Source organism: Notolepis coatsorum (genome assembly GCF_963971535.1).
Source record: "Notolepis coatsorum genome assembly, chromosome: 4".
NCBI classification, from domain to species: Eukaryota; Metazoa; Chordata; class Actinopteri; order Aulopiformes; family Paralepididae; genus Notolepis; species Notolepis coatsorum.
Window position 1 is genome coordinate 81,914,011 of NC_140168.1, and position 11,393 is coordinate 81,925,403.

At 43.1% G+C, this 11,393-nt stretch overlaps 1 protein-coding gene across 1 annotated transcript in view; it reads right to left on the minus strand.

Annotated features, from left to right (window-relative positions):
• Window positions 1–1,027, minus strand: part of rnf139 (ring finger protein 139) — a 33,262-nt gene extending 32,235 nt beyond the window's left edge. The window contains exon 1 of the mRNA XM_084312250.1: window positions 684–1,027. Within this exon, the coding sequence (XP_084168376.1) occupies window positions 684–849 (166 nt within the window). The 5' untranslated portion in view covers window positions 850–1,027. The remainder of the gene's footprint in view (window positions 1–683) is intronic.
• Window positions 1,028–11,393: the final 10,366 nt, after the last annotated feature.

Consider the following 11,393-nt stretch of genomic DNA (forward strand, 5'->3'; position numbering starts at 1 on the left):
CTTGTTTGATGTGGTCGTTCAAATAGAGGAGGCATGTGTCAGTGGAGTGGGACGTTCTGAAGCCAGATTGGAATTCGTAGATTAGATTTTTTTTTCCGCCAGGTACTTTTCGACCTGTTCGAAGACTATTTTATCCATGACTTTCGAGATGGAGGTAAGAATAGAAACAGGGTGGTAGTTGCCTGGGTCTAATTTGCTGCCCTTTTTGTGCAGAGGGGTCACTCTCGCAATTTTGAAGTCCTTGGGGACGTGTCCCTGTTTTATAGAGAGGTTTATTATGCGAGTGATAACTGGGGTGATGGCGGCTGCTGCGTCTCTGAGGAATTTGGAGGGGATGTTGTCATGGCCAGTGGCCTTGTTAGGTTGGAGGGCGCTCAATTTTTTGAGTACCTCATCGGTTGTTACCATTTCAAGTTTGAAGTCGTCTTTGTGGACCCCTAGGTTTTTGTAGTATGCTACTATGTGTTCTACCCCATAATGCAGGCTAGATGTCACTGTGTTGAGTGCAGGTGACAGAGAGAGACACAGGCCGATGTTAGCAGGCTAGCTGTCACTGTGTTGAGTGCAGGTGACAGAGAGAGACACAGGCCGATGTTAGCAGGCTAGCTGTCACTGTGTTGAGTGCGGTTGACTGCTGGCCATGTAGTAGTATAGGTAGTGGTGGTACACAACAGTTATCTTACCCATGACTCTGATGAAGATCTTGCCCGACGTCCCGGCCCATCCCGACCCGGGATCATAATAAGAGTTAAAAATGGCGTCGATAATAAAGAGGCAAGGGACTCGAAGTGCCACATCTAGCGCGGCTAAGGCCTGCTGGCCTAACCGGACTTGAGTAGACGACGCCATGCGGGCGGCTTCAACAAGGCTTCAGTCCCCGAGGAGTACTCGGTCCCTCCATAATATAATACTGGAAAGATCCCCCAACGGACACCACTTTGTCTTCGACTTCGGGTTTTGAGTTGACACGCGTTATTTAAACGGGTCCCTGTCGTTCGCCATCCCAGGCTCTGTCTGCTGCAACCGCGCTCCCCTGTTGCTGTTGCAATCATAGATATATATAGAACACTAGATAGCTTGCCCGCGCTGCCGGCCAATGGAGAGCGACGTCACTGAACCGCCGCCATCTTGCTCCAGTTAGCCTTGAGTGAGAGTGAGTGAGCTGCACAGACAAAAATACTCATAACTCGCTGAAATATTGACGGATTTACAAACGGTTTGGTTTATTACAAGCATTATTAACGTGGCTATGATTCAAGCGGTTTGTAAAAAAAAACATCTTTAAAACACTTTTTTTTTATAAGTATGCAGCATCATAACTACATCTTTGATGTTTATAGCAAACCAACCCGTTTGTAAATCCGTCAATATTTCAGCGAGTTATGAGTATTTTTGTCTGTGCAGCTCACTCACTCTCACTCAAGGCTAACTGGAGCAAGATGGCGGCGGTTCAGTGACGCTGGTGACTCCGCCTTAAGCTATCTAGTGTTCTATAGATATCTATGGTTGCAATAGCACTGTTGTTGCTATGCAAAGAACGCGGAAGTGCTGCGTCCACTCGGGACCGGACGTGACGTCTAAAGTGTTACAAAAAGTGACGTGATGACGTGAGGGTCTTGATTGCGTCTATACTTTGGCTCTAAGACAAATTCTCTAACCTTAACCAATAGTTGGGGGCCTTATATGACTGAGTGAATTTGTGGTGGATTAGCCCGTCTGTTGCTAGCTACTCACAGGGCCCGGGGTTGGCTCACAAAGTATAAGTACGCTTAAACCTATCAGTGAGCTGGATGCAATCCTACCTGGAGGGGAGAGAGCAGATGGTGGAGGTAAACGGTACCCTATCCCCCCCCCCTCACAGTAAACTGCGGTGTTCCACAAGGAAGCATACTAGGTCCGCTACTGTTCCTAATTTATGCAAATGACATGTCGTCAGCTTGTGACTGCAACTTGTTCCTGTTTGCGGACGACTCAGCCCTGCTGGTCTCTGACAAGAACAAGTTACAGGTTGAAAAAACCCTCAGCTCAGAACTAGGCAAAATCTGCATATGGCTCGCTGATAACAAACTATCATTACACATGGGCAAAACAGAGTCCATTCTCTTCGGTTCAAATAACAAACTCAGCAAGACCGACGGCTTCTCAGTTACAGTGGGTGACAATATTGTCACAAGGAAAGAAGATATTACCTACCTGGGTTCCATCCTAGAGGCAAATCTTTCCTGTGACAAAATGGCATCCAATGTAATAAAAAAAAGTCAACCAACGAACACGATTCTTGTACCGGATCTCCTCACTGGTAAACAAGAATACCCTGAAGACTCTAGCAGGAGCACTCATTCAAGGGTACTACGACTATGCTTGCACCTCATGGTACCAAAGCACCTCAAAGGTGCTAAAAATAAAATTACAAACATCTCAAAACAAACTGGTCAGACTACTGCTTGACCTTACTCCTAGAACCCACCTCACCCCTGCCCACTTTGACAACCTAGGATGGCTTAGAGTAGACGACAGAGTACAGCAACTTGCAATGGGCCTGGTCTACAAGATACACTACACGACCAAGGTACCCATGTACATGACAAAATACTTCCCAAAGGTCAGTGAATACCACGATCACAACACCAGAGGGAGCTCCACAAATCATGTTAAACCCAGATTCGGCTCAAACAAGGGACTAAACACGTTTCGCAATTATGCTACATCAATGTGGAACGCCCTACCCAAAGCTGTAAAGGAATGTGAATCACTACCCACTTTCAAAAACACTCTCAAAAAACACCTAAGGGAGACTGCAACTCGAAACTGGCCCCTGTAAATGTCCGAACACAACCCCCTCCAATGTACAGTAAATTACCAAGTATGGTCTTGTCAATAATCCAATGTACAGTGTTGTTTGTACAGTTGTACAGTGTCCCCCACCCACCCCTCCTACCCAACCCCCCCCCCCCCACTCCTACCCAACCCCCCCCCCCCCCCCCCCCCCCCCCCCCCCCACCCACCCAACCACCTCCAATGTACAGTCCCCCCCCACCCCCACCTACCCAATCCAATGTACAGTTTCTACGCCTAATGTATATACTCTTTTCTTTCTGGACTCTTTTTGTATCACAAACAGTACTGTAATTGCAAATCTGGTATGTCATAAATGTATAGATGTAGCAGTACTGTCTATCTGTATGTCATGTATGTCATATATGTTACGATGAATTGAAAATGGGGGACCCTGATGTAAACAAGACGAAAGTCTTTCTCTGGTCTGCATCCCCTTAACAATTGTATGTATTGAGCTGTACTGTACTGTACCCATTCTGCAATCTGTTAATAAAGTTTTCATTCATTCATTCATTCATTCAACGTACACCCTGTGACTATGTAAAAATGCATTAGCACCATATGAGTATGACTTGAGTGAATTTGTATGGACTAGTATATATCATGGAGCCATTTGTGGTGGATTAGCCCGTCTGTTGCTAGCTAGTAGATGTAGTGGTGATCCCCAGGATATATAATTAATAGTCGTGTGTGTGTGTGTGTGTGTGTGTGTGTGTGTGTGTGTGTGTGTGTGTGCGTGTGTGTGTGTGTGTGTTGAGGAAGGGGAAAGAGCTGTGAGAGAGGCGTGGGGTGTGTGATTACTCAGCTCTTGTGTGGGTGAATGTAACAAGTTCCTAACGTTGGGAGGGAAACCAGCTACATTTCCCAATTGGCAAAGACAAGGTATTCACAAACTATCTGACATATACAGTGAATACGGTCTCAGATCCTTTCAAGAGCTCAAACAAATCTATAATGTCCCTAGTACACAGTCCCGGCGCCATGGGCGGGCATTAGGGGGCCGGGCCCGCCCACTGAGTCAGCTGTGCCCACCCTGGTAAAAAAAAAAAAAAACGTTTTTTTTTTTTTTTTTTTTTTATAATCAAAGTCAACTATCCAAATCCTTAGTCGGGGACAGCCCTAGTGGGCACTGATGTCAACAACAACACTACTGAAGCTAGCACGGCACTCTGTGAGAATTCGTTTTTTACCCTCAAGAACGTCTTTACAGAACATCGCCTTAGTATGTTTCATCGACGCAGCTAAGGCCAATTTAATTCAGTTGGCATGTGAGAAGGACTTAACAAAAAAGTTCAGGAATGAGTGGAGGGGCAGTGTTTTAAGAAGATTTCACTCTGTCCCCAAACGCTGCTTGCCTCTCTACTTATGATGGTCCAGCCTGTGGAGGAATTTTGTTTGCTTTTTTATGCACCTTATTTTTGTCAGTTCAGTTCAGTTTGTCAGTGAATTCAGAAGTGTTGAATAAATGGAGACTTTTCAAAGATATAGAATAGAATAGAAATGTATTATCCTGAGGGAAATTTGACACTGCAAATCACTCAACATTAAACATTTAGACAGAACAAGTCACAAATAAGAATAACAAAACAAATGGCCTAAGAATAGAATAAAATGAAATAGAATAAAAATTGAATAAAAGATACAGTAAATAAATACAGTAAAAATATACTGAAGTCTACAGTAGGTGTAATAATGCACAGTGCTGTTTAAAAAGTAAGAGTCCAGGAAGATGGTAATTGTCACTCTGTGCTCAGTGATGCAGTGAGGCACAGTGATGCATTGTATAGTCTGATGGCTGTCGGAATGAAGGACTTCCTGTGCCGTTCAGTGCTGCATTTAGGTAGTGTGAGCCTATAACATGCTCCTGCTGTCAGCCAAGTCTGTGTATAGTGGGTGGGAGGGGTTTTCCCTGATGGCCTGGAGCAGGGACGTGCACAAGACCTTAGAAAGGCAGGTGCCTGAAATCATAAAAGGGCATTATTTAGTAAATGTAATGCGAGCGCGCGCAGCGCGCGAGCCCGATTTTTGGGGTTAATACAAGTATATCATGGTACATTCAGTTTCACCGATAGATGTCACCAAAACTACATAGTGTCCCTTTAATAACACAATATGCGCTCCAGACCAACAGCTGCGAGAGAGAGAGAGAGAGAGAGAGAGAGAGAGAGAGAGAGAGAGAGAGAGAGTATGCTCCGTGATTTTCCTGCACTAGCAGCAGCAGACAGGGAGAGGCTGGCGACGTGTTTCACGAAAATATACAGTGCACTGCAAACCCGACATTTTATTTTGTTGGGCAAATACCTTACCTGATGTGTACTCTTGCTTTGTTTTAGTTGAAATAGTAACTGTAAAAAAAGAGGTCTCGACTCGAGTGTGAGGGCACCGTGAGCTCAACAACAGCTGGATATCAATTTCCTGTTCAGTGCACTGCTGGCCCTGCGCGGTTTACATGTTGGCTGGAAGGACCTATTATTTACGAGAGGGGTGGCATTTCTCTCTCTTTCTTTACCTAATATTTAGATTCTATCGTGACATCTTTCATTTGGAAGGGCAGGGCAGTATATATATATATATGTGCAACTGTAAAAAAAATAAAAATAAATAAAAAAGAGGGTGGCATAAAAAGGGCACTTTCTAATGAGAAACGAAAAAGGCAGGTGCCCGGGCACCCCTTCACCCCTATGTATGCACGTGCCTGGCCTGGAGCTTAGCAAGGTTCCTCCTCTCCGCCACCCTCGCTAGAGTCCAGCTCCACCCCAACCACGCTACTGGCCTTCTTGACCATCTTATCCAGCCTGTTTGTGTCCCCTGCTCTCAGTCCGCTGCCCCAGCAGGTCTGTTATATATATCCGTTCAGTCTGTTTTTGTATAAGTGAAAGTTCTTAAGATAGAGAGAAATTAGATTTTTCAATTGACTCTCTGCTGTTTAGTTCATCACCGTGGGCAGCGCCAAGCAAGCCACAGCGCCGCTGTCCCAGCTGAAACGTATAAAAAGGAACCTGTGTTGAAAAACCATTGTGCCCCCCCGAGAACATTTAATGCCCCCCCACTAATTTGTTTCTGCAGCCTGGTCTGCTAGTACATCCTTCTTTTTTTTATTTACAGTTGCGCACTGCAATGCGCACTTATGGTGTCCCATGGAATCAGCCTTTACCAGTTCATCCTTTAATGATTATAGTGAGTGGCATAAATGTTAAAATGGTTTTGTTTCTGGGTTATATAATAAAATACAAGGAAAACTAAACGGAACTACAGGTAATACCACTGTCTGGAACATAGATTTAAAGGATTACAACGCCTGCATAAATTGGCAGAATGTATGGGATAATATTCCGTTAACCTCTCGTAATTATAATAATCAATTAACTTATTACAAACTGATACAAAGATTTTATCGGTCACCCAGGAAACTCTGTCAAATAAAAATTTTACAAAGTCCCCTATGTGCTTTATGTCCGCAAAAAGTCATAGGAACATACATACATATGAGTACTCGCTTTTTGGGCCAAGGTTGCGTTATTTCTCACTAATATAACGGAGATAAACTTAACTTGTTTGCCACACATTTTATTATTAAACAATGATTCATCTATAAAAATCCCAACTGCAAGCAGGCAGGCTACACAGTATATGACTATACTGACGGACAATCTATATACTGAAAAGACACTTTTTTATGCCACTGTGGGAATTAATATGAAATGCTGATGTGAATGTCTCTTTCCTCTGAACTAAAAAAAAATTGTATACAGAAAGAGGTATTATTTACATGAATTCATATTTAGTAGTAAGGCTTGAAAGAAAAGAGCTATTTTGTTATTTATAGGTTGCTTTTTAAGTTATTTTCTTGTGATTTGTCAGATGACTAAGCATAATAAAGCATGTTGAGTAACTTTGGTAATAGAGATATAATTGTTATATAAATAATAATTGTATATCCATAGTTAGTTACAGAGGAGGCATACTTTAAATATATTAAAATTATAAGGCATATCTTTGAGTCAACTTTAAGTATCTTGAGGCTGTGGGCATCGTCCTCTTTTTTTGGAAATCACAATATGGTCACCCTAGAATATACAGTCCCAGCCCAGTTACTACTACGTAACCTCTGACCTATAGTGGAAGAGTTAGACTTTTCAGAAGTTGCATATTCTGTTCTGACTTTATTTATTCCTGTCTTAGATTGCAGATGTGAAGAAACCCAAGACACTACAGCCAAAGCCTCCATCCACAGGTGATTTATTTGGCGCCTTATACAAACAGAACTCCCTCAAGCAACTAAGCAGAAAGGAGGCAGTCGCCGCCTGGATTGGCCGCACAGCACTCCCTGCACGTACAGTGGAAGATGACGATTTCATAATGATGTTGCGAACATTTGATAAAAGGTTCAGAGTGCCAAAAAAGACTAAAGTTTCCAACCTGATGGACAAAGTGTATGTGGAACAACGAGAAAAATGCAGGCACAAGGTTGTCCATGGCACGCAAAGTAACCTTAGGTTTAGACATATGGTCCAAAAAGGGTCTCACTGCATCCTTCATTGCAATCCGTGCTTGTTATTTCAACCCAGAAGATAATAAGCCTGAACATATTCTCCTGAACCTGAAGGAAATGGTTCACCCCCCCACTGCTCAAGCTATAAGTGCGCTTGTGGAGGAGTGCATAGAAGCCTGGGGGATCCCAAAAGAGAAAATCCTCATGAGGATCACTGACAATGGCAGCAACATGGTGGCTGCGTTCCCGTTCCGTACTGCAGAAGAGGCCACAACTTCTGAGGAGTCGGACTCTGAGCACAATGAGGATGACATTGACGAGAACAACAACGATGTGCTGCAGGAAGGAGAGGATGACATTGACGGGTCAGTCTGTGCTTGAAGTTGAAATAATTCTATATTCATTCGAATAATAATAAATGGGTAACTGCCTGGTTATAATTGAATTCCATTTACATAATAAATAAGTTAATACGTTAAAAGGTTAAACATTGTGAATTGAATAAATAAGTTAAAAAGAATAAATGGATTAAACTATGCATTTGTATTTTTTCTTATCTCCATCATGTAGGGATGACTATGCCTATGGAGCAATGGAGAGGACCCTATGCGTTGTGCACACCCTCCAGCTTGTAGTAAACATGCCGCTGAACAAGGAAGCCTCAATCCGAAGACTGCTGGACAAAACAAGACACCTGGTCAACCAGTTCCGCACATCATCTGTCGCCACAGAGCGCTTGCTGCAGAGGTCTGGTCTCATCCTCCTCAAAGACTGTCCCACCAGATCAGGGAGGGGCAACTGGCGGCCCGCGGGCCGCATGCGGCCCTCACCGACGTTCTATGCGGCCCCAGGCCAATATTAAAAAAAAAAAAAAAAAATTATTTTTTTATTTTTTTGTATTGTATTCGACTAAGAAGAGTTGGCAGTCGACTATGGCTCCTTTCGATCGATTAGTCGACTATTTGACTAATAGGGGTCAGCCCTAGTGTGGACATATGAAACGCTGTTGAAAGTGCCGTGCAGCAATATGGGGGTTTTGATAAACTGTCGGCTGTTGTTACCGATGGAGCACCGGCAATGAAAGGAAAACGCACAGGATTCGCCGGGCTTCTAAGGCAGAGTGGCATTGAGTGTCCAATGCTGCACTGCATTATACATCAGGTAAGTTCGCTAACATAATTTCCATCTATTGTGGGTCATTATAATGACCAATGTGAGTCGAGTGTAGTCAAATTATATGCGAGAGTCGTTAAATCGTTTTTTATTTTATTTCTTTTCTGATATAGGAGGCTCTCTGTGCCAAGAAGCTTGACTGCAGCCATGTTATGGATTTGGTTACCAAGGTTACCAATCTAATTCGTGGAGGCAACAGGTCACTAAACCATAGAACGTTTGTCTCCTTTTTGGAAGAGATGGACACTGATTATGGCGACTTGCAGCTACACACAGAAATCCGATGGCTGGGCCGTCAGAAAGTACAGGAGCGACATTGAAACACTGCAAATGCAATTCAATGATCGGTTTGAAGATTTCAATGGCATGCCGTCACGGATAGCGCTGTTTGCCGGCCCCCTCACCGCTACGGTGTCAGAGCAGCCCCCACCGTTGCAGCTTGAACTGTGCAAGCTACAGTCGGATCCTTTTTTTCAAGCAAAGAGAAATGAGAGGGGAATTTCGTTTTGGAAACTGCTACCTGAGCCCCGCTTCCCACTCCTCAGGGACTTTGCCCTCTCTATGTTTGGGAGCACATACATATGTGAGAGCAATTTCTCAAACATGAAGCACATCAAGTCAAAGGAGAGAAACAGGCTGTCGGATGAAACATTATTTCATCTGATGCAGATTGCATGCACAAACATTGAAGTTGACATTCCTGCTATTGTGCGCCAACAAGAGAGACAACAAGTGTCTCATTAAAGACAGGGGGGAGGAGGAGATGATGAAGAGGTGTAGAGGGGGGGAAGGAGATGATGAAGAGGTGTAGAGAGGGGGGAAGAGATGATGAAGAGATGTAGAGAGGGGGGGGGGGGGATGATGGAGAGGTGTAGAGAGGGGACCATTATTATTATTATTATTATTATTATTATTATTATTATTATTATTATTATTATTATTATTATTATTATTATTATTATTATTATTATTATTATTATTATTATTATTATTATTATTATAACCATTATTGACCCACTGTGGGGCGAGGGTGAATGTCATGCCAGTTTGATAAAGGGTCAATGGGAGGCATGTAGTATTGCACTTTACTTTACTTGCACTTTACTTGTTTACTTTTGTAGTGTTCAGATAACACTAATAACACAAACACAAAGCAGCATTCCTGCTGCATTTCACTACAACAGTAAATCAAAAGTGCAATAATAAATGATTTTGTTAAATGTATACACTTTTATCCTGCTACTAAACAAAACATTCTTGAGTGCTTCATATCCATAACATGCATTTCAGTGTTATAATGTTTTGTTTAGTAGCAGGATAAAAGTTTATACATTTAACAAAATCATTTATTATTGCACTTTTGATTGACTGTTGTAGTGAAATGCAGCAGGAATGCTGCTTTGTGTTTGTTGAGCAGTGGGCTTTAAGTTCATACATTTATTTTATTAGAAGCCTTAATTATAATTGATAATTTTTGTATATATTTGGGGTTACACAGCAATACTTTTAAATTCAGCTGTTTATAAATTCATAAAGTTGAAATTGCATTACTAAATGCATTTGAAATGGAATAAAAACAAAGTTACAACAAATTATAATTGTTTATATACCTTGTGGCTATTTGAGTGATGGGGTACTACTGGCGGGACTGCCGATAAACAATGCGGCCCCCCAGATTGATTGTGGACATTTTGTGGCCCTCACCATATACAAAGTTGCCCACCCCTGCACCAGATGGTCCAGTTGTCACGCCATGATGGCGCGTTGTCTTCAACTCAAGGACCGCGTCACAGCAGTAGCGGAATCCATGAGCTGACCCAGCCTGCAGCCCAGTGAGTGGCAGAAGATTGACATGCTGCGAGACCTTCTACTGCCATTTGCACACAAAGATGCTGCAAAGTGACACCCAATCCCTTTCCCTCGTTGTGCCTGCTCTTTTGGATCTCAGAAGTCATCGGTCTGAATTCAATGTAGCTCATTCTAGAAACTACAGAGAGGCAGCTTCACTGGCACAGAAGATGCTTTGCAACATGCACAATCGTTTCAGCGTTTTCCTTGACGTCACAGCCGTCAAGTTCTCTCCTCTTGCTGCAGCAGCTTGTTTTGTTGATTCCCATGTATCAGCTGAGACCCTTATTGAGAATGAAGACGAGGGAATGCAGGATCTTCTACGAAAGGCAGAAGACTACATTGCTCACAGCATGCCACGAAGAGTGGAAGTGCGAGTGGAGCAGGTGACCGATGATGAGGAACTGGAAAACGTGGCTTCAGCAGAGACACCCTCGGCAGAGATTTTCAGTGCCAGTCGTCCAGCAAGGCGAAAGATGCCCAAGACCACTAACATTAGACAGGAGATTCTGAAATACAAAGAAGGGCTGTCCAACCACCAGGCTGCTAGTGCTAACACAGACGTTGAGGAATCTGCTATGGAGTTCTGGATTTCTCAGAGTCCTATGGTGTTTCCACATCTGAAACCTCTGGCCTTGGATCTCCTGGCGATGCCAGCATCCCAAGCCTTTGCCGAACGTGTCTTCAGTGTAACTGGTTACCTCTCAAATGGCCGCCGCAACAGAGCAAGAGACATCAAAAAAGAGGATATGGAGAGGGCTTCAGCGTTCTTGTTTTGTTTCGGTAGGTGCTCTTTGGATTAAATCCGGGGTAGGATTCGTTATAGAAGAAAAGTTGAGATCCAAGGCAGCTCTACAATTTTAAAATGCCTTTATTATTTGGCTTACATTATTTAGGGGTGCCGCGGAGAGCTGCCAGCGGTGCCGCGAGATGCCTGGGAATGTTTCTTTAAAAATATAGAATGACAACTATTTAACTAAACAAATAGTCTATCTAGTGCTTCATGTGTATACAATAATTGCCTAATCTAATAACATGAACT